Below are 23,884 nucleotides of genomic sequence, written 5' to 3'. Positions count from 1 at the left end.
GAATCAACAATGGTCTTAATCTTAAAATTGCTTATTTTTGTATTCTTAGCACCATTGGCAGCATAATTGTAATAGCATTGTGGTATAACAGTTCAATTTTGTTAAAAAAAAATGATTGATTAATAAATTATTCATATAACTAAATTGATCTTTCAGTTTCGAGACTTTTGCAATATCAGCGTATTTCTGTGAATGTCCTGTACTTTTTCCTCTAAGGCATATTGTAGGAAAATTTGAAACAATCGCGGAATGTTGCTAACGACTCTATCTTGAAAAACACCTTATCTTATATTTAATGTCAGCATACACTGTAATGATAAGCTATCACCGATCGTTCGGCAGTAACCTTATGAACAACAAATTCAAGGAGAGTTGTTTTTTCAGATAGAGATAAATTCTGAGAATGGAATTGTTCGTCTGGAAAATGCTGGGAATGATAATTTCGGAATGAATCGTTGATGAATAATGTTCATAGTTTATTTAGCCCATATAGCTCGATTTAACATTTAATAGTATAATTATATCTGTATAGTATTTTATTCAACAAAATAAATTAGTATGTAAAGATCTCGGAAAAAAATAAATAGTGCAATCTCAGTTGATTATATTATGATAAAGTAGTATATATCAACATGTCTTCTTACAACTATGGAACAGCTTTTGATATTTCTTAGTATACATTTTAGACGATTTAGGTTGAACAATTGCATGATCAGTGTTCCAAATGTTCGTGTAAATTAGCTACCTTCTATAACTTTGTTAACATCAACGTCAAATGGTTGCTTGCAAATATTTCAATTTGTCGAGAATAATATTGGAAACTATGATTTACCGACGACTAGGATCTATAAGTACTTACATTTCAGTAAATAAAAATTATGATGATCACCATCATACAGATTTGATTCGAAGTATAGAAAATAATTTGCAAAAAAAAAAAAAAAAAAAACATTCATTTTTCTATAATAAATTCACATTTTTTTACTTTGGTTATTTTGGTTGGTGCTATGAAAAAATTGGCTCAAAAACAGCAATAATAAGAAGTAAAATATACAATTTCGTTAGGTGTTTGGTATATCACCAATAATATCATGGAAATTATGCTAAAAATGTCCGGACTGTGGCTCGAATTTCTTGACGACACATTGGACAATGTTTCAAAGACGGGGCACAATGAACACACGTTGACAAATGTCCACACGGTAGAAAAACTACTGCCACCTCTTTGTCCATACAGATTTTACACAATCGAGCTTCTTTTAGTCTTCTATTCTCTTCCTCCAGGGAAACTGAAGAGTAAAAACAGCAGATCAGTTGGAAGATAATTTCGAAAGTTTCGTGAAGATAATAGAAATTATAACTGGAAAAAAAATTTACTAAGCACGCTTCAATGCATTACCTGTACAACTTTCGCTAGATTCACGTTTTTTGATTTCCACAGAACTCTCGTTTCCATCCACCGTTCCCGTGCATTTGGAATTCATGACTTTATCTTCACCCCGATCAACACCTTGTGGCATATTTTCTTGCACTCTATGCTCTCCACTGAATTGCTCCCCGTTGCTATCCGAATCATTCAATGTTCTTGATGCTATGACTTGGTTTAATAGATTAGTCAATTCTGCTGATGGCGACTCTGGAGTATGATTGTCAGACCTGAAGACGAACATGAAATGTTTCAATTTAACCAATATCTGATGGAATGTCTCTTTTATGACAGAATATAATTTGTCAACTCACCTGCCGCCATCTTCTCTGAACTGCACATGAAGCGCATCTTCGATAAGCTGATCGGCGTTCGTGAATGGGATACCTGTTTGTTCAATTCTTTGTCTAAGCGCTGCTTTGACTCTTCCAACGTGTAAGCCAATTTCCAGTGCTGCCTACAATATTTAGGATAAATAAAATTTAGTTACAGTAATTTACGGTTGTTGTGGTCTAATCAATTAAAGATTCGTCCTAACACACAAGACAAGTGCTTTATGGAGAATCTAAGAGATTATGTGCTGAAAAGTCAAATGGTATGTTCATGGTTTTTCCCCGGATTGTACCTAATGTCCTGCCGGAATTGATAGCAGGCTGCTATAAATCTGTTGACGATTTTAATACTCCCGCCACTTCGTTATACGATTAATCTATTTACATACAGTTTGGTTTTTACTTTATTTAAAGTTTATTAGGTGGAAATATAGGAATTGCGGTACTTTATACAATTTCATGCAATTACCAATGCAGGAGCTGTGTTGAGTAACTCTTCAATCTCAGCTTCGGTGACGCTGCGTATGTTTGGCGGGGTAACCGTAGATAGCGAGGGTGGATGAGTTTCTCTTACGTCACCGGATCCATTGTCTGCCACTCCAGCAAATATCTGCGAAGATTCAAAAAATACGTTATATCACGAAAGGTTGCAACACAAATCAGAAAGCCCAGCAGCATGGCGATGGAAAATTTCTCGAAAATTTAAATTGTGCGAGTAAATGGCTAAAAACGTGGGTGAATTTTGGGAATTTATATCTGAAAAACCAGTCATTTAATTCGAGAGTTTGTTTTATTCTAAAGTACACGGATCGAGCTTCATTTAGATCTTTTTTTTTTTATTGGAATCAATTGATAGGAAGCATTGTTATTGGCAGTAAAGTCGACTATTTCACTCGGTAACATGTTTTGCAGTAAGCACGATATCTCAAAAACAGTTTAATCAAATTTACTTCAAATTTGAAGACAAGATTTTTGAAAAATTGAACCTCTTTTCTATGACCCTACTTTTTATTAAATTATCACACATTCATTGTTAAGTACATAAAAAAATCGAAGTTCTACCTCAAGTGTCACCATTTTCGTCTAAATAAAATACAAAAATTCGGAATGAGGCAAAGAGCAAAAAAACTATCCATGAATACTGTTTCCAAATTTAAAGTAAATTGTTTAAGCCCTTTTTGGGATATCGTGGGCAAGCCAAAACGTGTCACTGAGTGAAATGATTGATGTTATAGTCAATAATAACAATGTTTCAACAAACAACAAATAAAATTTAACCAATAACTGTCAATTTATTATAATAAATATGAGAATATGTAAATGATGCTTATGTACATACATACTTGTAAATGAAATAAACCTCCATAGGATTGAATAATTGATTGTAGATATAAATTCTCCAAATACATCCAATTTTTCAATTGTCTATTCGTATATACCCGTTTAAGAATTGATTTCTCAATTTGGTTAGTTTGACAATTACATATTATCGTACTGACACCAAAAGATATCCAAGAATCTACATTAAATCTTTGTACACTCATACAAGCATGTGCGCAGTTTAAATATCAAACTTTTTAGAAATTTCTTGATACTTGTCTGCAAATTGGAAATCCCTTAAATATCTACACTTTTTGGATTGCTCGACGCTCTGCTAACGAACTGCTATTGGTCATTTGAAGATAATGTATAACATGATTGTAGCGCACCGAAGGATCTAGAGGCGGTCGATTGTCTATACAATGTTTGATGAATTCTTGTCCTCTAACTAGAGCGACGAATCCACATTTTGGAAACCATTTGGCATGCTCGGTCCATGCGTCATCCGTTGCTTCCCAATTACGCAATCCTCCATCACAGTAGAAACACCTGACTTGGTCCTCAACCCCTATTATACATATTGAATGTGAAGATTTGCAGATCAAAATGATCAATGTCCCAAACTTTTCGTTCAAACAGTTGCAAGAATTCGTTGAGATTGATTTTTGATATCTCGACAACCATTATCGTCTTTGAATAATTTGTTAAAAAACTTACCGACGTAGTAGAAACCTGCATCAGCCAACATTTCGGGGGTTTGTCTCAGGCTTTCAGGCCATCCTTGATATGTTCGTAATCTACCTTCATAGGTGGCATGTTTGGGTTGACGAGGCGCGGTGTGCGCTTGAATTCCAAGCTCCGTTAAGTCTGACTCTGTCCCTGAAGTCAATTTCACATTACCCAACTCCACGTTCTCTGTAGATACTACTAATCAAAGAAAAGAGTTCAGTAAATAATCTTGTCTAGAAATAGCGTTGGAATCAAATCTCAAGATTTTCTCTGGTTTAACGTTTTACACCATTTTATTGGCAGATATTTTTGACTCTATTTCTTGTCAGTTTACACTTTACTTCATATTTGATGCACAAGTCTTTCTTGCAATATTATCGAAGAAAATTTACAGTTCTATTCACTTTAAATTTATTCTTATCAAATTACCTGCACCCATTTTACTGTTTGTTTGTAAAATAATCGCAAAACTTAATGCCTATACTATACGTTCATGACATTGCCAGAACAGTTATTATTAACTTTTGTATTGCAAAACTAGATTGAATAATAAATAGATGGTGGTCCCAGTGTCACCCCACTTAGTTAAGTGCAAAATATTATCAATTTAGGCAACTGTGTCGTAAATGTAATGATATTGTTGAGCACTTTCTCAAAAAGGGGCGCTAACCCAGAATATTTTTTCATTAATAATTCCTGAGTTACAGATTCTGAAGTGTTGAAAGAAAAACATGTTATTAGCCAACCCCTAGCATAAAATTGAAAAAACAAAATGGCGAGGCTTTATTTTGTTAAATCAAAGAATCAGAGAATCATTCATATTTTCGTTTGACTGTTCCATATTAAATCATCCGTCTGAATTATGATTTTTGTTGTGAAATGCAGTTTTCTGTAGGGTTATTGAACTGTTTATCGAGCTACGTATGTGTAATTTTTTTGAGGACATCAATTGTGTCTGAACAACAGTTTTGCAAGTTTTTAATTTTGACATGAAGTATTTTTTTTAAATTTGAAATTATTCTCAACCTTTTTTCCTGCAAGTATATTTTGCGATTGGAAAATATTGAATTTGAATGTTTTTGATACAATTATCATAATAGAAAGGAAGTTTTTGAGAATGCGGAAATGAAAGTCTCTCAAATTAATCAGATATTGTTATTAAAACTAGTAGTATATGTAAAAAAAAGTCTCATGGTTAGTTAAACTGAGCTAAAATACTCTGTACGTGTTTCATATGTTTTCTGATTCACCTTGTGGTAAAATTGATGAAAAAGTGTCACCGATACTACTTGCATTTAGCAGATCTCTGCACTATTCTTGATATTTCATTGTTTTAAGTTTTCGACCATTCATACAACGCTGTTGCAAATGTAAATATTACCAAAAAAAAAATCTAGTCCAAGTTACCATTTGATTGAAAACGCAAGGACAAGTAATCAAACGCGAGGAAAATAATCGGCTACAAGCCCTGCAGACATAATTGATTGGAAAAAAAAGAGGTGGTTTTTCTACCCTGCTGATAAAGTTAGAAAACCCGGCAAATCGATAAGAATGATTTACATTCATTATTTTCTCTATGTAGGTAGAAATCACAGGTTGGGAAGTGAATTCTGTGCTCTCTGTCAGGTTCGTCGCCAGATTCCCACTTCATGATAATACCACGGCAAAATGCACACTCCACCTAGAAAAAAAAAAGGATATCAATAAACTATACACTCATATAAGTTATATTTCAATTATGATAATCCAAAAATAAAAGAAACGAGCAAACCATTGAATGTTCTAGCATTTTCCTACCATGTCGGCTTCTTGAAGGTAATAAAATCCTGCTTTGGCAAGGCTTTCTGGTGACACGATCATTGGCACAGGCCAATTGATGAACGATCTCAGTCTCTGAGCCTCGGTTCTGTACTCTGCTCTCGGTTCCTGGCTTCTTCTTACGGCTGCAGACACGGCTGGTATCGGGTTACGGTTGTTCGACTGCTGCCGAGAGACTGATGACGACGACGATGACGAGGAGGAGGATAGAGGATTTGGCGACGAGACTAATGGTACGTTGCAAGTGCTAGATGGATTCAGAACAAAGGGACAATTCGGATCGAGCTGACGGTGGCGAGCCATCACCTGGTCCCCATAATTCCATTCGGTTATTTTGCCACCACATAAAAAACATTGAACCTCAAGGCTCCGACCCGTATAGTAAAATCCGGCCCTGGCAATGCGGTTGCAGTCGACCGCCGCGTTCGACGGCCAGTCCGAAAACGTTCTTAACCTGTTTTCCTCGACGTTCATTTTTAGGTGGATGATATTGAACGCGTTGATGATATTGCGTATCACGACTGGCAGCGAGTAAGCAATTTTTATCAAAACACCGAACGTCTACCGGGTCCCTGAAGTTCTTTTGTGAAACATGATGTTTGACATTTCTGCTTTGACGGTTCTCCGCTGCAGCTGTGTTTATGTGTGCGTGTGTACAGATGTGTTATCACATATGCCTTATGCTCTTCACTCGATTCGACGTAACCTAACCTAGATCCGACGAATATACAAGCTTCTCCGTCTTTTGAATGTACAGCATTGGTATTGGACAAATGGGTTCAACCTTCTATGAAATTTTTCTTATAAAATTTAAAATTGAGATTACACCGTTGAATAAACGCGTCGTTAAAGAATATTTTAATTTCTCTGTTTAACCTTCGAGATTAGAACGCATTTTTAAATTCCTACCCTGCGGTCATAATGGTCGCGGTTCACACAATGGGTGGAAATTTTTTTCCATGCTATCCGTGCTGCATTACATCTTCTGATAGAAATCATGTGTAGCATGATTCGTCATACGGTGTTGACGAGAATGAACGAGAAATTACTGTAGCGCTAATTGCTAGGAAAGAGAAGAAAAGAAATTATAAACTTTATGTAACACGTCGAGCTAAATTGATGAAATGTGATCGATTTTTTACATCCTATTTGGATCAAAATTGGTCTTTAGTAACGAGCCGCTGTTTGTGGGATTCGAATATACTTGCGAATAAACAATGAAATTGAATATTTGCGAGGCCAAATTAATATTCCTAACTTGATTTATTTGTTTTATAAAATACGTAATCATGTTCGCTATCTTATGTTTCCATCGAGGGTTCAAATCTGGTCCGACTCGGATTGGGATTGGGTGAAATGAGCGCTAACTACGTTGAATTCACATGAACCTGAACCCATACCCAATTGAACTCAGGGTGCGTTCCGATTAGTTATTAGCTCCTAGTGCTGTCAGGTGCTGTCAACAATTTTTGTCTCTTTTGCACTGCCGGGTTCGTGATTAGCTCTGCCTCTCAGCTAGGGAGTTTTGTGCAGTGCCAGTTAAGTTTGGTACGTACCCTAATAAGGGTGTTGTTGCATGGCAACGACGGATCGACAGATCGGGATGACAACGGATCGCAATGAATAAAATTTCATAGATTCCGAATTTCGTTGACAGCATTCCGTCATGTTTTGACGGAATTAACATTTTATCGAACTTCGTGAAAACTCTGCCGCTGCCGACACATTTTTACGGGCAATTTTTCGCTATCGCGCTGCTTGCTGCAGCGGTATTTTGCTCCCCGTGAACATTGGGTCTAGTTCGGTCATGGGGCCTCTCTAGAAACTTACTTGAAGTCAATCTATGTGAATATACAGTTCGTGACTCGAAGTTAATCAGTGCAGCTGAGTGCGACCAGTGTTGATAGTTCATGATAGCTCGAGTAGTTTTGGATGATTTGGACTGATTTGGACCACTTGGACTTTGGAAATCTGTACACACCACACGAAATTGGTTTGATTTCGTAACAGTACATATACCTATATGTGTTAATTTTTTTTTATTTTTCGTTGGTACGTGAAAAATAAGTATGTTATCGTTTTTTCGTAAATTGTCGTTATCGGACAAAGTTAAGGAAGGCATACTGCCGTACGGAGTTATGGCCACCCCAGAAGATCTTTTGAAAGCTAAAAACCAGAGCAATTTATTATTGAAGGATGAAAATGAGCTGAGGGAAACTATTTATGGTTTGTGATTTTGCCCAAATCATCGAATAATATATAAGTTGTAACCTTGAATTATAATTATAAAAAATTTCCCTAAGTTCTGCGTAATCTGTGATCAAATCTCTCTTCTAACCTCTAATCTACTATTGTCATTTATCCGTTGTTTTATCATAAATTTTTTCAACGTTATTCTTTTATTATTGATTTCGTTTTTCAATTCATGTCAAATGTTTCTAGATTTGCTCCGAACAATAAAAGACCCCGAAAAACCCCAAACCCTTGAAGAACTGGATGTTGTGTATGAGGATTGCGTCTACATAAATAAACCGACAACAAAAGGTGTCTCAGTGATTCGAATTGAGTTTAACCCAACAGTACCACACTGTTCCTTAGCTACGCTCATCGGTCTCTGTATCCGTGTTAAATTAGAACGTCACTTAATCGCTTCATTCAAACTGGATATCTATATCAAGGAAGGGGCTCATGCAACAGAAGATGAAAGTAATGCTCGCTGTTTACTCAATCTATGTTTTAAAACAGTTTTTTCTAAGTTTTCAGATGAAAACTAGTGTGTATTAGAATTTTCTTTAATTTTTGCTGACACGAATTTGGACAACTTTCAGGAAAACCTTTATTTTTTCTTCGTTTTTTTTGTTTTCATTGAAAATTAAAGGTGTTAAAGAATTCTTCTATTTACTCTTTAAATTTTGCGGAGTAGAAACTGAGACATTCAATTTATTATAAAAATGCAGAAAAATTGGAAGAAAATCAGGAAGCTCTTTAAATTTCTTTGAGTAAAATGTCACTTTTGTCAGAGTAGCGCGGTTTTCATCACAAAAAAGTGACATTTCACTCCCCAAAATTTAGAGAGTAGATGTTGATGGCTGTCCATTAATAAACAGATAACGATATGGTTATTTTTTAATGGAAGTGTGTAATTTCTTTTTCATATGTCGTAACTACTTGGTGATGTGATTTTAGTTAACAAACAAATAAACGACAAAGAACGAATCGCTGCTGCAATGGAAAACCCTAACTTGAGAGATCTTGTTGAGAAGTGTATTCAAGAGGAAGAATGACCTGATTAGTAAGTTATTAATATATTGGGAAAAATTAATTCCCATTTATCCATAAAATTTTTGTACATATGTATACACATATTTTGAAAAGCAAATCCGCATTTCAACTTTTTTTAAAATATCAAGTTACTGTTTTGTAGTATAAAAATTATTAGGTCGTATCTTGAGAAATGAACAAGTAGTTAATGGCAAGAAATTATATCCATAAAGAACTCGAACTCTTGAGCAGCACAAATTCTTCTCAAACAATCTGTAATACAATCTTGTCAATCTGGTTCTTTGATTAATCCTATAACATACATTTACTTCGTATAGGTCGATCTGACCTGTAATGAGAAAAGAATTTAATCGTATCAAGTAATTTTACACCGAAGAATTGCCAACTTTAAATAACATACTTTCGTTAAGTCTGATTCCTAGTTTATATCATAGTAATACTTACAGTTATCCAGTAATCTTGTAAATTGTATTTCACTGTTATGAATATTTTTGTCTAGAATTATATCGATTTTACATACCTGACTGGCTTTGCATTTGGAATGTCTTCCGCATGTATGCTGGGATGATTGTTGGGGATCTTTTGGTATGTTTGAAAATTCGATGTTCATCTCGCAAAAATAGTTAATTCCTTCGATTGGTGAGAAAACTATTTCTTCATTCAAATCTTTCCAGGTAACTAGAATCAAATATGAAAATATTCAATCTTTGTTAGGTAAAATAGGTTCGAAGAAATCGTGTTCAAAGCTTATCTATGCTTCTTACCACAACCATCGTGCATATCAGTGTGGCACCATTTTTCATGTATTTGATCAGTTTCTTTTGCGCACTCGTTATCCTTAAAATCAATTGCATCTAAATTTCTGCCTTTTTTTAATTTTTCTGCTGCAAGTGGATTTCCCTCTTTTTTTACAGCACTTCTCACCTGAATCATACAACAAAATTACTAAATGTCTTGTTAAGTTCCGGTAATCTTTTTATTTCCAATTAAAAGTCAATCACCCAGAGACCTGAGTTGATAGCACAAATTTGGAGACAATCAAAAATAACATTCGGAACAAACTACGTTGCGACATTTATATTTTTATTCTGAATACCACATCAATCTTACATGCTCGAAGTTGTCGCTACATTTGATATCTTTGGCAATTAAAACAACATGTCGCTCCAAAGTGTAGATCCAATCACTGATCATTCGGGAAACAAATTTCTTCACCTCAAACAAGTTTGTGGTATCTGTCACCTTTTTTACCATGAGTAACTGTTTGGCCAGTACTTTTTGGGGATCTCGTAATCCATGATTCTTCAAATATTTTAAGACCGATTTTCTAGACGCGTGAATAAGTTCAATTTAAATAATTTCAATGCTCATTTCACATCCATGACAGCTGGAGCTTTTAGTAAGTTTTGCATATGTATCACCTGATTATTCGACGTGATGTAATTATGAAAATTGTACAGAGAAACCCGATGATGTCAATGTTGTTTACTGGTATGATATTCAGTAAATTTAATATTACTGAAAACGAAGATGGGCTGTTCACAAACCTGGCCAGAAGCACCATCAAAGTATCTTTGATCTGTGGAAAATATGTAGTAATTGTATACAATTAAACAGCATTTAGAATATTTTAGTGCTACCTTGTTATCATGAAGAGTTGAAATGGAACCATAATTATTTTTAATTGTCTGTTTAATGCTTTCCAGTTGTAAAACTATTTCTTTAGTTCCCAATCTAGCAAGATCATCTATATTCGAGAATTCTTCTCGTACTGTCTAAAACATATTGATATATGTTATTACTCACAGTACGCAAAAAAAATTTGAATTGAATTAACGATTCCATTTATATATTCGAACCTCGCGACAATTTTCTTTATTTTTTTTCTTCTTTGAAGGCAATGCCTTTTTGAATTTCGTCCTCTTATGTACAATCAGATGTTTCTTTTTGACACCTATCATAGAATCCGAGAACGATCAAACATTTCAATTGATAAGGAGTGACCGGAAGGATAACTAATAATAATAAATATTAGAAATTCTCAAATTACCGCAAATATTTTCACATGTTGAAAGTATGGATTCTGGGCTTGTTGCACTAACTTTACCACATTCAAAAGTAATTGCAGAAATTTCTGTACGTGTTAAGTTGAAACTACTGAACACCTTGTAAAAATCATCCATGTGTGGTTCGTTCGTTATCTTCTGCGACAAGATCATTTCAAGTTTTTCTTGATCTTCATTAACTATTTTCTCTATAGTCAATGGGATTCCGGAACCTACAATATTTGCGACAAATAATCTAAATGAACTAAACATGACAAATTCGTTGAGAAATAAAAATGCCTCTGGAGTAATTTCATCTGGTCAAATGAAAATATATGTCTTTCAAAAACAACGAGTAATAAATTACTGCTTCAAAAGAATTATACCCATAGCAAAGGTATCCCTAATTTCTTACCACGTGGTTTATTCTTTCTTTTCAATGTCTTTTTCACGTACGTCTTTTTTTTGTCAACATGATCATGATACGCTGAAAACAGATAAGCAAAGAGGAAGGTTGAAAACATTTTCTCTCAAGAAAAATATGATACAACAATACATAAACGACGCATTATTCTTCAACTCACCTCTTCGTGTTCTACAACGTTTCATCTTTGAATTATATCTGTATTGAGACACAGATTGTGCTGCTTTTACAAACGGATTTTGATCTACAGCTTGCATAAGAACAAGTGTTATCATTACTCCCAAAAAGTTACAAACACACACATTTAGTGGTGAATATTATTGTTGTAATTTGCATATTATACTCACGAACAGAAACTCTGAGTACTGTTGTTTCTGAATCAATATCATTAACATTTGTTAGATTTATGAGTTGTGACGGTGTCATTTCAACGTTTGAGTCTAAACGCGACGAATTTGTTTCATGCAGCTGGTCCAACTAACGATTAAGGAATAAAAACATCAGGACCGAGACTGACTGTTTTCTGATAATCAAAAGTTTTTTCTACATTCAATTAAATAATTACCAGAAACTCCGGAGGATATTCATATTTTAGCAAAGGTTGCGGCTCTGGTACTGGCGGAGGCGGTTCAACATCTTCAATGTCAAATAATTTGTAGATTACTGAATTTGGAAGGAAGCCAAACAATCGCAAATGCGGATGCTGTACTTCATCAGGTACAGCTTCTGGATATTCCGGGAATTTTTCAATACTGTAACCTGATTTCCATCGAAAAATATTAAAAAATACTAATGGTATTATGCGCATCGATATGACGATCTACATCAAAAGTACGTCTAACGGTATTTAATAGCTATTGAGTAACTTCTGTATTTTGATCTCGATCCTTACCATAAAACATTTTGAATATTCCAGGTTTGTTGTAATATCTTTTCATAGTTTTGTACTTTTCAACCATAGCCCAAACATCATATGGCGGTACTTCTGTGCTTGTTTTATTCGATCTTCCCAATATATCATCGAGATATTTTTCCCAGGCTTCTTGATTCATGAGCGACTTTCCTGTCACTAATTTCACCGCCTTTATTTCACCTTTCTCTATACTAATTACATCTGAAATTCAAATTAAGCTAATAATCTCACATCATTTGACATGTAAATCGCCATCATATGAACAAGGTTTCCTCATACCCTGATCTCTACGTCGTAGCTGAGCACACATTTGTCCCTGGATCATTAATTCCAAGCGAGGTGCGTCACCGTCACTGATGTCCAATGACCCAAGGGGTGCGCTGCTAACAGGATGTAACAAAAATTCTCGATCTACGATACTTTCATAGACTCTGTAGTCTTTGTTCTCAGGTATCATCTCTTCTTCATTTTCTTCAGGTATTCCGTTCATCAGTATTCGAGCTCTGTATTTTGGGGACAGATCTGCCCAATGAAATATACTTCAGTAACGATTCATAAATGGTTTGAAAACGAACTAGAATATAAACTCTTGATATCTGTGTTTTGTTTTTTCTAGTACAAAGTAATGCATTCTTACAATGACAATACGAAATTCTGTACAAGTGTCTCCCAGCGCCAAAGACGATATCTCCTCGCTGAGAGGAGAAAGCAATGCTGTTAGCACATGTGTTTATTTCTAATACCTGAAAGTTGAACAACCATCTCACATTGATGTTACATACGCATTCAATTACTCATGCTTGAATTTTGGACTCTTACTTTAATAGGTATATTCTGGTGGTCCCAGAGACGTATCGTGTTGTCCATAGAGGACGTTGCACAGATTTGGAGGGACTCTGAAGCTGCTATGTCCACTATCAAATCTGTATGATCTTTCGTCGAATGATGATCTACTCGAACTAACAGATAATTTAATGTAAAGTCATTTGTGCAGTTTGAACATTGACAATCAGGTACCTGATTCCACCATGTCGTACATAAATAATTGATGCATTGGAGTCAGAGGACTGCTACTCGCCATGCAAATTACTGATCTGTAAAAATATTACACATACATGTGTGTAATTTTCAGAACTTTTTATATAAAAAGAATAATTTTTTTCTGGTCTCTAATCAGAGGTTTTTTGTCAAATTTAAAGTACAAGCAGTCAAGGCACGACTCACCCCATGCTAACAACGTGCGTTATCGGAACTGTATAATAAACCGAGTGTGCCAAGGCTAATGGAACTTCCAAGTCAGGAAATACTCGCCAAACTTTAACACTTTTGTCCGCTCCCACAGATACAACAAGCCGTGATATGGTCGATGACCATATTTTTGTTACTGGTCCATTGTGAGCCTACGATATGAAAATATAATTATCAAAACGACTACCACGGAATTATTTTCCAATATTTAATTTTGAAATATTCACCACGAATGTGCCTTCGTGTTTCCCACTTGGCTCATCGACATTTAAAATAGTCCCATTCTGTGTTCCCACGAAAATTAGGGTATATTTTGGGTAAATCACTCTTGGATCTAGAGACAATCGGTAAGAAATTTAGTGTCGTTTATACTGAGCCTGTTACTCTACCTGATGCGATAAATTACTTTGTGGTTGGCAATCGTATCCTCGAATTTCTTCGTAATATTCATATGCCGTGATACATGTTATAACATCTCTATCTGACACCCAAACATGTCTGCATAAAAGATACATTATTATCTGAATCAATGTTGAGAATTGTAATGCAAAGTGACATTTACTTGAATTCCATTGGATTCATTTGTGTATTGCTGACAAGAACCTCGCCAGTTTTTAATATGATTGTATATAATCTTTCTGTAATCAAAGGACACTACATTTTCAACGGTTGTCAAGTTTTTCTAATGTATGTGGAGTGATTATTAGCCACCTCTATTTCCACTGTATGTCATTGATACCAGATTCAAAGTCTTTGGTAATATTTGCAGATTAATTTGCTTTCCAGTCTGAGAGCTTAAAATGCGAATAGTATTATCTGCACTTCTCACAATCACCCTTGTCGAATACATCGGATTCATAGTCGTTATTATTTCTGTAGCAGACTCTCTATAGGTGAAATGCGTTCGTATGTATATATGACGTTCGTAGTATTGTCTATGAAAAATTATTGATCGAGTCATAACGAACGCAAGTCTTACGACAGAGCAGCGTAGAATGTGTATAACTGATGCATGTTGAAGCAGCTCAATTTTTGCCCTAGGGTTGCTATGGCCGCAGCTGATTTGTTAATTGCGATGCCTTGTATTTCGCCGATGTCAGAAAACGATTCCATCTGTGCTGATATTCCAATAATTGTGATGTAGAGATTTGAAGAGTTGCAGAAAATTTCGAAAGGATGAGTTAAGAGCGGCTCAAAAAGTGGGTGACTTTTGGGAATTTATATCACAGCAACCAATTCCACTTGATTATTCAAAAATTACATGCTGATGAAGCTCGATATACATAATTTCAATAATACGCTGCTCAATCAAATTGAATAATTGGTTGAAAAGGCATAAATTTCCGAAATTCACCCACTTTTTCCATGATCTGTATATATGTATACAAATATACACCCTCTTAAAGAAACTAGAAAATGTATGTCTTTTATACAGTACAGTTTACGAGACCTTTCCTTTTAGATTGCAGCTCCATATTTGGAGCACATTGTCTTCGCCACATGTAATGAATCCACATATTGAGGGATGAACGACTATCTTTTGAACGTATCCCTTATGACCACCAGGACAGCTCATTATGCAATGCAATTCAAGGTCCCAACCCATGACTAAACGGTTAAGAGACTTAATACATAAGGCCTGAAATATTTTAGAAATTTGGATAGTGGAATGGTACCATTTCCTTGCTCGTCTCCCGTTATAATCCACTGGCTTGTGTCGTGGAAGAGCAGTGCTGTTATGGCAGCTTCTGTAGCGGCAGGATTGCGGGCCAGAAACATTACTGGAACGATGTCTTCCTTTTCTTTCAAAGGTTCCAATGGCAGTACGTAAATAGTGGTCATGTATGAGCCAGCCAGTCTGGTCATTGCTACTTGTCATAAAGTTCCTTAAAATATTGTCATTACAAGATGTATCATAGATACATATCTATAGCAGTTAGTCTCAACATTCAGTGTTACTGGGATCGACTACCTTTACCCGAACTCAAGTGAGTCTGGTATTGTCGAGTAACATTGTCTATCGCTTCCAATTATATCGCGATACATATATTCAGATATGTTTCAGATATATTATTTTGTCAATGTCGACGAATGTTGCTATAGATACTTAACGCACATGTATTCGCTGGAATCAACGACATGCATTCCAATTTCCAAAGTGCTCCATACTCGCTGTCTATGTAAGCCATTGTCTTCCAAGGATTCATAGTTGACTCTTTGTTCGCTAGTGGGAATCTCTGGAAGGTAATATGTCCATTTTGTTAGAATTAAGGTTTTCTAAAGTAGTTCATCAGAATCCGTTCGTTATTTCAATTATTTCTGCATTATCAATAAAAAGTTATCCTTAAATTCGAAAAATAAAATCGCGTATCTAAATGTGGTTTTAGCTTATACATATTTATTACAAATGGTCTCGCATACAATGAATAGTAAGTTAGCATATTTGTTGATCTGTGTGGAAGAAATTGCGATTCAGTACTAGCTATTAATTTTTTTTACCAGTAAAATTATAATATCTCGCATAATTTGTTTCAGTCTATATGATTGCTAAAAGATGAATTTGGGTTTTTAATTATAATACACTGTGAAAGAAATTTTTTTGTATGTATGGTAGTTACGTGTAACTCAATCATAATAGTTTGATCATAAAATGCAAGACTAGAAGACGGTGAAATTGAAAGTAAGACAAATGTGATGTGAAAATTTTGTGTCTTTAGGAGTTCCAATTTTAAAGTGAAAAATTGCATTTATAACCATTTTAAAAAATTACAGTTTTTGCTAAATTTTATACCGTAACTTTGTTGGGTCCTGCTACAACGATTTCGTTTGTCATAGGCTCGTAAAATATGTCGGTTATTCGAAATTCGTTACGAATGACTTGGTAGAGCATGCAGAATGAAGTCATGAGCCAGATCATATCGTCGTTTGGTACATATCCAATTAGTACCTTAGCTTTTTGACACCACAATAGTTTAGTAAACAACATCGTACTGCTGAGTGGGTACGAGGGTTGAATAAGTTTAGCTTGCACTGAAAATCTCAGCATATTTGATGGTGGATCGATGACTAAATATTCCTAATAAATTATTGCAAACAAACGGTTAATTGAAGTGGACAACAGTATGCGTGTAAATTAATTTTTTCATATTAACATTTATAATAAAAAGCATTTATATTTGTCAACCTACTTGGGTTTCCTCGCAGTAACAAATTTCCGTAAAATTCCCGAACATCGTTGTTGACGAGACCAATTTCATACCGTGAAACAAGTTATCGTCACGTTTACCATCAATCGTATTTTCGTCAAGGCGACTTTTCAACCGCTCTCGCATCTTCGTTACTTTCTTTCTCCATTCCATTTCCCTTTCTTCCCCATCCAAATATGACTTGGACATATTTGCTGTTTGGCCTAGAAGCGACATACTTTGCATCCACGGTATATGGTATCTTTTACCATAATACCATGGTCATAATACGCTCATGTTGTACAATTGTGTCGGTCTATTTATCGCATACAAAGATTCCCTCGCTCAAACAATCGATTGCTGAAGTGCGATTATCGAAAATCGAAGGTCGAAGCCCTCGGGCTGATTCTAAAGGCGCGCGTTGGAACGACAACCAATCATTGCATTGTACTGATTTGGCGCCACAGCCGTTGAGTGAAGATAGAGAGTAGAGACTGCTATCCTCATGAACTTTGCTTCGGGTACAGGTACGGTAAGGGAAGCTGAAGGGCTAAAGGGAAATTACAGTATTCGGCTATGCTGACTCGATTTAGCATAATTGGAATCCTATAAGATGGGTGCACTGGGAGCTAATATCGGAACGCACCGCACTTTATACATCCTCAGCGGATGGACATAGAAATTTGAGGCTAAGTCGCTTTCCGGCCGCTAGAGGGCCCCACTTTCACATTTTTTTTTCTGGTCCGACTTGCCGGGGCGCTTGCCGCTCAGTTTGTATACAGCGAGGAGTTGGAGCAGACGTTTTCGTTGGTCAACTGCTCCGTTTTCGGGTTGTAACTGAGTATCTGATTTATTGTCGTCTACCCATATTTTGGTATGTTCATTGTTCTCTTGACTTCAAATTGTATTACTGCTGTTCTACTGTCTCTAGAGCAGGCGCTCATTTCGACAATACGAAACCAGGTGAAAAGTCCCTTCTCAATACGTGATATATTTATTTTTTTATGACCTATTCTTCCTTCTGACCCGGCAAATACAAAGTTGTAGGTTTTTAAAAACAGCCGGAAAGAGTCGAAATCGGGCCCACTCTTGTTGCTGATCAACCGGTTGGGGTTCCGTCTTCTCCTTGTCTCTTACTTCCCGCGCAAGTTTTCAGCCAATCATAATCGCTGTATGGCAAAAAAGTGCTCTGACAATGATCTACTAGAAATTAGGAAATGTCCCTATGACGTCAGAATCTCATTGTCGGTACCATTTTGTTGCCACATATCCTTAGTTTTCAATTTTTCGAACGTAAATCGTAAATTTGTAGCTTTCAAATTACTATTGTTACACAAATTGATAATACGCAATCAATAATATAATTTTTCAATCAATCGTACGTGAAAAAATATTGCCAAATACCAGCTACTAAGCCTAGTTATATTAGTTTAATTTTTCCACCCGCACTGCAAAGTGACGGTTCACATATCGAACAAAACACAAGTTGCCTGTAAGGAAGTAGCGTTCGGAAAATAAAAATTGTGAAAACAGACCCTAATAATGGGTGTATTCCGAAATATACTCTCAGTACTGCAAGTACTGGCAACCGCGTCCTGAAATCGCGCGACAGCTTACTGGGACGGGAGGCAGTTGCAATACTTGAGAGATGGCCGCGTCCTCGGTGTAGCGTTCCGATTTTACTGCGACTGACAACTCGAAGTAAAAACGGAACGCAGTACGCAGTGGACTGCGTGACGTCACGGTCGGCAGTACTGGAAGTATATTTCGGAATACACCCCATGAAGATACTATTTCCACAAGTGTCATCACGACAGTCACTGGATTAATGTGAATATTAAATAACTTTATTGTCTCATAATAATACAAGTGAATTATCAGTCGTGTACGACAAGTGTCGGAATAATGACAAAAAACGTTCGATAAGCCGTTACTGCATGTTCAGCGGAAGAAAGACCGCACTAGGGTGAGGAAAAGAGTTGAAGTGTACGGAGGAAGGAAAGATTAGGCGCAGGCAATTTACGGAGCGTTGACTATTTTTGCAACGGCGAATCAATACATTCTCTGTGTGCGTGCTTATTCCATGTAAATATATCTATAAAAATAGACGTCGGATCATCGCCACGAGTATTAATACGGGGAACGGGTGCGATGTTCAGTCAGTTTTGAGGTTAACAATCGCGCAGTCGTCGTCGTAGCGATGATACGAATTTATTTTTGATTGCCGTCCGTGCCTCTGGCGAAACAAAGGAAGAAACTTTGCCAAAGTTCGGCGGACACGCGTACGTCTTCGGAAATTAATCCAGCACCGAAAGCCATGGAGGAATCTTCTGAAATTTGCCAGTCGCTTATGAATCGTGTTTATTACGCGGCTCGCGATGGCATGGCAATATCTCTATACGATATTCTCAGCGAGCGGGGGGACCACCTGGACCAGCTTCTTAATCAGGTGAGAATAATGTACACATGAAAAAGAAGGTGCATTTCTTAATCCATAATGTTCATTTCTCTAATTAACCATCATTTAAAGTTGTATTACAGAAAAATCCGTACAGCGTAACAATGATTCTCTGATCTTTACCTCTGCTACTTAGGTGCATTAACTCAGGCCTGATTCAAGGGGTGAATTTCAGTGCCTAAAACTAGGCAACCCAAATCTCGTTAGGTTTGCAGTTTATAAATAAATAAAAGACAAAGAAGAAGGCTAAATTGGCGCCGGTGTCCCTAAAGAATTTTACCTCTTCTTTGTTTCTCGAATGAAAACAAATGTCATATATGCAAGCTGTTTTAATGTTTCTATTTATTGCACATAAACTTGTGCGAACTTGTAGATGGTGTTATTGCTTCGTCATTGCGATATGATACTAAAAAAGATCACAATATCGCCAAATAAAGAATTGATTATATTATCAAAAATGTATTTTACGCAAATTTCATTGCTTTTCATCATAGTACTGAGGTTTCCAAAACTACTGCATGCTTCCCTTTAAATGATTAGTTTTAGTTTTGCAATATGATTCTGGTCGAAAGATAACAAATGAAACTCCAGCTCGATGTCTTGTATCGCAAAATACAACATTCAGTATTCAAGGACAGACACATTCGTTTACTTATTGAAAATCCTCTATGCAGTGTACTCCACATGACTTCAGAAATTACTTGTGGCAAATTTTCAGGAGTACTGTTATCTGCTTACGGCTGTATTTTTTTTTTTTTTTTTTTCATTTGAATTTAGCGCACTTTTAAATTTCTGCTCAGATATCTCTCCTTCACTTCTTCGTGATTGAAAACAAAAAAAATTTCGAGGTTGACCTACTGGTTATTTTTAATTGTGGATAAGAATACTTAATCTAGTCCATTCAAGTTCATTGCTCCATATAAGTTGTCAAGATTCAACAGTACCTGGTTTCAATCACGGAATATATGCAGTTGAGTCGAATAAATTGAATAACTCAATTTTATTCATATGTTTGTCTCAGTCTAACACATTTCATAATATGCTAAGTAAAATTCATTTCTGTTTGATGAAATCTAATTTTGATTTGTAGGCTTAAAATAACACGAATGAGAAATGTATAAATACTACCACATCTGAAGGTTTCTACCAATATTTCCACAAACGTTGGTGGAAGTTTATAAAAGATATAAATGTTCCCTGGGAAAAACAAGTTAAATACCTTTCACAAATTCAGAGATTCGTAAAAGAATATGTTCAAAGAAAGGTTCTATATTTGAATTAAGTTTTCGGAGAAGAGGGAAATGTTTTTCATCAATGTTACAGTGGAACCAGTCTTGGAGAAACTTAAATCAATAAAACTTTCGCAGACAACTTATTATACGATTATTTATAAACTTTGGTAAATGAAGAAGATAAATGGAGTTTGTCAATCATATGAATTTGAATTGTTCTCTTAGAACCAATGGATTTTTTATATTACCCAAAAAAAAAAAAAATGCTCTATATTGATTCGGTTGAAATATGATACTGTGCAATCAAATGAATAACAATTAATTGAAAAATTAAATACTTGGAGCTTTCATCTCATATTATTGTTTAACAGAGAAATATCAAGAATCGACTAATTTTCATAGCGTGCAATCTCTAATTAGTTGAACTTTGATCAGATTTGTTATTTAATGTTGCAATAGCCAAGCAAACAAGCCCTATGCAATTATTTATATTTGTTAAATCCGAGTCCCCTCAACCAGCGAGTTTAAAAGATTGAATAATTCATTATTGCAGACAGTGATAGAAGACGACGGCCAGCACTGCACTCCATTGATAGTTGCGGCACGATATGGTCACAGTAGAGTCGTTAAAATGCTGGTCGATAAATTTAAGCCAGACTTGGAGCAGGAGGGTACTGTTAAATTTGACGGATATGTTATACAAGGGGCGAGTGCTCTTTGGTGCGCTGCAGGTGCGAATCAATTATCATTTATTGTTATCCCACTTTTTTCACCCGTAGTATTCATTAATACATATTTCCAATGTTCATTCTCATGTGAGAAGCTCCAATCTTCGATTAATAAATATTGCCCATTATAACTGTGTAACTCTGTATTGTACGTTAGGGGCTGGGCATCTGAATGTAGTAAAAACTCTTGTCAAGGCTGGAGCGAATGTTAATCATCCGACGAGAACAATTTCTACACCCTTGAGAGCCGCATGTTTCGACGGAAGGCTCGACATCGTTCAGTATCTGACTGAGCATCATGCCGATATACACATTGCCAATAAGTACAACAACACGTGTTTAATGATCGCTGCTTACAAGGGACACCTCGAAGTTGTTAGTACCATGAGAATTTTACTATCAAACTTTTAATCTTTAAAAAAGATAATTAACCAATCCAAATTAGCTATTACTTACTCAATTGATATCCTTTTACATAATTTAGGTGAGTTATCTGCTTGATATCGGTGCCAATCCCAATGACAAAGCACTGTGTGGAGCAACGGCATTACATTTTGCCGCTGAATGCGGGCATTTTCGTATAGTATCGGAATTGCTAAGGTATGATGCCAAGATGACAAAAAACGTCAGCGGTATGACACCATTGATAGCAGCTGCCGAAAGAACAAGAACTGAAGTAGTGGAATTTTTAGTTGAGAGAAATGAAGTTAGCAAAGCTGAGAAGATTGAAGCTTATGAATTGCTTGGTGCTTCTTACGCTAATGATAAAGACAATTATTGTGTTAGCAAAGCGTTCAAATACCTGTACGAAGCGATGAAATTAAGGTACCTACATTGAATATAACTTATTAACTATAATTTATTTATTTCTTGCTTGCATGTGCAATAATTGTTTAATAAAACGTAACAGTTTTTGATTACCAACTATCTTCAATGATGTTTTTTTTTTTGCTTGTTGAAGACAGAAGAAGAGAATCATAATATCCAGAAGCAGCATAAATATTTTTCATATTCGGTTATTGAAAACTACATTTGAATTTGATGCTTTAGATACAGTGATCCTGAGAATATAATGCACAAACCAGTATGTGCACCGATATCGGCGTATGAAAATTGGAGCGAGTCTGTTACTCTGGAACAGTTGTTAAATATAGAAAATAATCACAATGCTATCCACATGGAGTCGCTTGCAATTAGGGAAAGAATATTAGGTAAGCATTGGGTTTAATGTAAAGAAGAAAATAATTCCAAAAGAAATGAAGGGTTGAAAGGAAACAGTTTTTACATAGTAAGTTTCAAGTAACTTGAAGCTTTAACTTGATAATTACTTTGAATAATATCTTATTAGATATTCAATATTTTTACATAGTTTTTTGTTTTTCTTTTAAGATATTCTCTCAATTATTGATGCGATTTGGGTTTTCTCGATAAATTACTCATTAGGAAATGATACAAAATAATTTTCCCATACTTTGTTTAGGAACTCATAATCCGGAGGTACCGCACCCAATAATATTCAGAGGGGCCGTTTTTGCTGATAACGCAAGGTTTGATAGGTGTATCGATCTTTGGCTCCATGCGTTGAAGCTGCGGCAACTAAATAATATTTCGGTTGTTAGAGACTTGCTTCGTTTTGCTCAGGTATTTTATATATCCTGCGTGATGGTTACATTGTGTGATATCAAACAGAAAAACAAAAGAGAAGACAGTATGACGTATAACAGAATTCAACAGTTTCTTGAGCTCAGAGTAATTAATATTATAAATGTTCATTTTTTAGGTATTTTCACAAATGATCCATGTCGGAATTGACCTGCAATTCACACAAGTTATCAATGTCTTAGAAGCTAGTGTGATAGAACTAAAAAGAAATAAAGACCAAATAGGAAATCTAGACTCCAAGGATGATTTTGAGCAAATTATTGTAAGTCATAACGTAATCCGTCAAGCGAACTTACAGCCCTAGTGAATTTTTTCCCATCATATTTCTCTACGCAACATAAAGAAAAAAAATTGTATTCTGAAAAACCGTTCGTAAAACTGAAAGAAAAAAAAATGTTCGTAAAAAATTTGGCAGCAAATTTTATGCAGTTTTCAAAAAAAATCTTTAGAGAATTGGAGGAAAATTATTCACCCTGGAACGTTTTGAAGAGAAAAATTTGAGCAAGCTTTGAACATTTTTCAATATTGCTACTTCTAGGAGGAAATGGAATCCAATATTACAACAACGCTTTACATTTTGACTATTCTAATGAAATTAATAAAGCTGAATGAGAAGGGAAGTGAAGAGGAAAAAGTTAGCCGAGCTCATCGGCTGGTACATAATTTATGCGCACTTGGCGTATCTCTGAGAGATGGACAAACTCTGCTTCATCTTGCTGTGAACGCAGATACACCCGTGGACGAATTTCATACTAACGATGTTTGCAAGTATGTAGATTCCTTGTAATGAATTGTTTTTCAAAATATCATTTCTTAAATAAGTACCAATTGCTTACGGTATCGTAATTTCTTTCAAAGATTTCCTTGCGCTGCTACTGCCAAATTTCTTATCCAATGCGGGGCTGATGTTAACGCGATGGATATAAACAGGAATACACCTCTACATGTGATAGTTAGTTATCAAAAACCTATCAGGTAAGACTAACTGGGGATATACGATTCTCTCGTCTTTTTTTTATGCAAAACTTTACTTTCATTAGATAGCCAATCTGCTTTTATAACAATGTTTGTAAAATATGATT

The 23,884-nt window shown here is 35.5% G+C and overlaps 5 protein-coding genes across 15 annotated transcripts in view; 2 read left to right on the top strand and 3 right to left on the bottom strand.

Moving 5' to 3' along the window:
• Positions 1 to 463: 463 nt before the first annotated feature.
• On the bottom strand, positions 464 to 6,924 carry LOC124309637 (baculoviral IAP repeat-containing protein 7-like). 3 transcript variants are annotated; one of them, XM_046773468.1, is made up of 8 exons: positions 5,605 to 6,924; positions 5,368 to 5,488; positions 3,796 to 4,005; positions 3,468 to 3,646; positions 2,228 to 2,368; positions 1,741 to 1,883; positions 1,400 to 1,656; positions 464 to 1,289 (listed from the first exon to the last, which is right to left on the bottom strand). In XM_046773468.1, the coding sequence occupies exons 1-8, from the start codon at positions 6,097 to 6,099 to the stop codon at positions 1,099 to 1,101; spliced, it is 1,737 nt and encodes a 578-aa protein (XP_046629424.1). In that variant the 5' UTR covers positions 6,100 to 6,924; the 3' UTR covers positions 464 to 1,098. The 3 variants fall into 3 exon arrangements, with proteins under 3 accessions (XP_046629424.1, XP_046629425.1, XP_046629426.1); XM_046773469.1 differs by having other exon boundaries at positions 3,796 to 4,002; XM_046773470.1 differs by having other exon boundaries at positions 3,796 to 3,957.
• Positions 6,925 to 7,481: 557 nt separating this feature from the next.
• Positions 7,482 to 13,720, top strand: LOC124309647 (MIP18 family protein galla-1). 6 transcript variants are annotated; one of them, XR_006909280.1, is made up of 6 exons: positions 7,483 to 7,851; positions 8,068 to 8,331; positions 8,812 to 8,917; positions 9,407 to 9,581; positions 11,972 to 13,015; positions 13,117 to 13,720. XR_006909280.1 is itself a non-coding variant. In XM_046773495.1 (4 exons), the coding sequence occupies exons 1-3, from the start codon at positions 7,695 to 7,697 to the stop codon at positions 8,907 to 8,909; spliced, it is 519 nt and encodes a 172-aa protein (XP_046629451.1). In that variant the 5' UTR covers positions 7,482 to 7,694; the 3' UTR covers positions 8,910 to 8,917; positions 10,368 to 10,535. The 6 variants fall into 6 exon arrangements, 2 of the variants coding, with proteins under 2 accessions (XP_046629451.1, XP_046629450.1); XR_006909279.1 differs by lacking the exon at positions 11,972 to 13,015; XR_006909278.1 differs by lacking the exons at positions 11,972 to 13,015; positions 13,117 to 13,720 and adding an exon at positions 10,368 to 10,535.
• On the bottom strand, positions 9,212 to 13,216 carry LOC124309471 (uncharacterized). The gene is made up of 14 exons (XM_046773137.1): positions 13,109 to 13,216; positions 12,927 to 13,032; positions 12,569 to 12,811; positions 12,269 to 12,490; positions 11,942 to 12,135; positions 11,724 to 11,853; positions 11,537 to 11,626; positions 11,339 to 11,439; positions 10,548 to 10,682; positions 10,329 to 10,486; positions 10,018 to 10,234; positions 9,672 to 9,831; positions 9,428 to 9,585; positions 9,212 to 9,235 (listed from the first exon to the last, which is right to left on the bottom strand). Exons 1-14 carry the CDS (start codon positions 13,154 to 13,156, stop codon positions 9,212 to 9,214), a joined length of 1,986 nt encoding a protein of 661 aa, XP_046629093.1. The 5' UTR covers positions 13,157 to 13,216.
• Positions 13,721 to 14,978: 1,258 nt separating the features above from the next.
• On the bottom strand, positions 14,979 to 17,206 carry LOC124309470 (uncharacterized). The gene is made up of 5 exons (XM_046773136.1): positions 16,726 to 17,206; positions 16,329 to 16,613; positions 15,654 to 15,774; positions 15,214 to 15,405; positions 14,979 to 15,145 (listed from the first exon to the last, which is right to left on the bottom strand). The coding sequence occupies exons 1-5, from the start codon at positions 16,966 to 16,968 to the stop codon at positions 14,979 to 14,981; spliced, it is 1,008 nt and encodes a 335-aa protein (XP_046629092.1). The 5' UTR covers positions 16,969 to 17,206.
• A 1,307-nt stretch (positions 17,207 to 18,513) lies between these two features.
• Positions 18,514 to 23,884, top strand: part of LOC124309662 (protein fem-1 homolog B) — a 23,438-nt gene continuing 18,067 nt past the window's right edge. For all 4 annotated transcript variants that reach the window (XR_006909285.1, XM_046773515.1, XM_046773516.1 and 1 more), the window contains exons 1-9: positions 18,514 to 19,171; positions 20,966 to 21,143; positions 21,298 to 21,515; positions 21,625 to 21,965; positions 22,191 to 22,351; positions 22,621 to 22,781; positions 22,921 to 23,064; positions 23,341 to 23,570; positions 23,661 to 23,777. Coding sequence is in view for 3 of the 4 variants with exons in the window: in XM_046773515.1 (XP_046629471.1) it covers positions 19,040 to 19,171; positions 20,966 to 21,143; positions 21,298 to 21,515; positions 21,625 to 21,965; positions 22,191 to 22,351; positions 22,621 to 22,781; positions 22,921 to 23,064; positions 23,341 to 23,570; positions 23,661 to 23,777 (1,682 nt within the window). In the remaining variant the exon portion in view is untranslated. The remainder of the gene's footprint in view (positions 19,172 to 20,965; positions 21,144 to 21,297; positions 21,516 to 21,624; positions 21,966 to 22,190; positions 22,352 to 22,620; positions 22,782 to 22,920; positions 23,065 to 23,340; positions 23,571 to 23,660; positions 23,778 to 23,884) is intronic.

The sequence above is a fragment of the Neodiprion virginianus genome, chromosome 7 (genome assembly GCF_021901495.1).
Source record: "Neodiprion virginianus isolate iyNeoVirg1 chromosome 7, iyNeoVirg1.1, whole genome shotgun sequence".
Lineage (NCBI taxonomy): Eukaryota > Metazoa > Arthropoda > Insecta > Hymenoptera > Diprionidae > Neodiprion > Neodiprion virginianus.
Note: the sequence above shows the minus strand (reverse complement) of the source record. Positions and strands in the feature narration are given on the sequence as shown.

Excerpts from the sequence above, each read along its gene's own strand:
- LOC124309637 (XM_046773468.1), bottom strand. The coding sequence starts at position 6,099 with ATGAACGTCGAGGAAAACAGGTTAAGAACGTTTTCGGACTGGCCGTCG. Across the intron at positions 4,006-5,367 it reads ACATAGAGAAAATAATGAAT|TAGTATCTACAGAGAACGTG; the intron begins GTAAATCATTCT and ends TTCTTTGATTAG. Across the intron at positions 3,647-3,795 it reads TGCAGGTTTCTACTACGTCG|GGGTTGAGGACCAAGTCAGG; the intron begins GTAAGTTTTTTA and ends TATGTATAATAG.
- LOC124309647 (XM_046773495.1), top strand. The coding sequence starts at position 7,695 with ATGTTATCGTTTTTTCGTAAATTGTCGTTATCGGACAAAGTTAAGGAA. Across the intron at positions 7,852-8,067 it reads GCTGAGGGAAACTATTTATG|ATTTGCTCCGAACAATAAAA; the intron begins GTTTGTGATTTT and ends AAATGTTTCTAG. Across the intron at positions 8,332-8,811 it reads TCATGCAACAGAAGATGAAA|TTAACAAACAAATAAACGAC; the intron begins GTAATGCTCGCT and ends ATGTGATTTTAG.
- LOC124309471 (XM_046773137.1), bottom strand. The coding sequence starts at position 13,156 with ATGGACAACACGATACGTCTCTGGGACCACCAGAATATACCTATTAAA. Across the intron at positions 11,627-11,723 it reads AGTACTCAGAGTTTCTGTTC|CTGTAGATCAAAATCCGTTT; the intron begins GTGAGTATAATA and ends TTCTTATGCAAG. Across the intron at positions 9,586-9,671 it reads TGATATGCACGATGGTTGTG|TTACCTGGAAAGATTTGAAT; the intron begins GTAAGAAGCATA and ends ATTTGATTCTAG.
- LOC124309470 (XM_046773136.1), bottom strand. The coding sequence starts at position 16,968 with ATGCAAAGTATGTCGCTTCTAGGCCAAACAGCAAATATGTCCAAGTCA. Across the intron at positions 16,614-16,725 it reads GTTACTGCGAGGAAACCCAA|GAATATTTAGTCATCGATCC; the intron begins GTAGGTTGACAA and ends ATAATTTATTAG. Across the intron at positions 15,775-16,328 it reads CAGGACCCAACAAAGTTACG|AGATTCCCACTAGCGAACAA; the intron begins GTATAAAATTTA and ends ATTACCTTCCAG.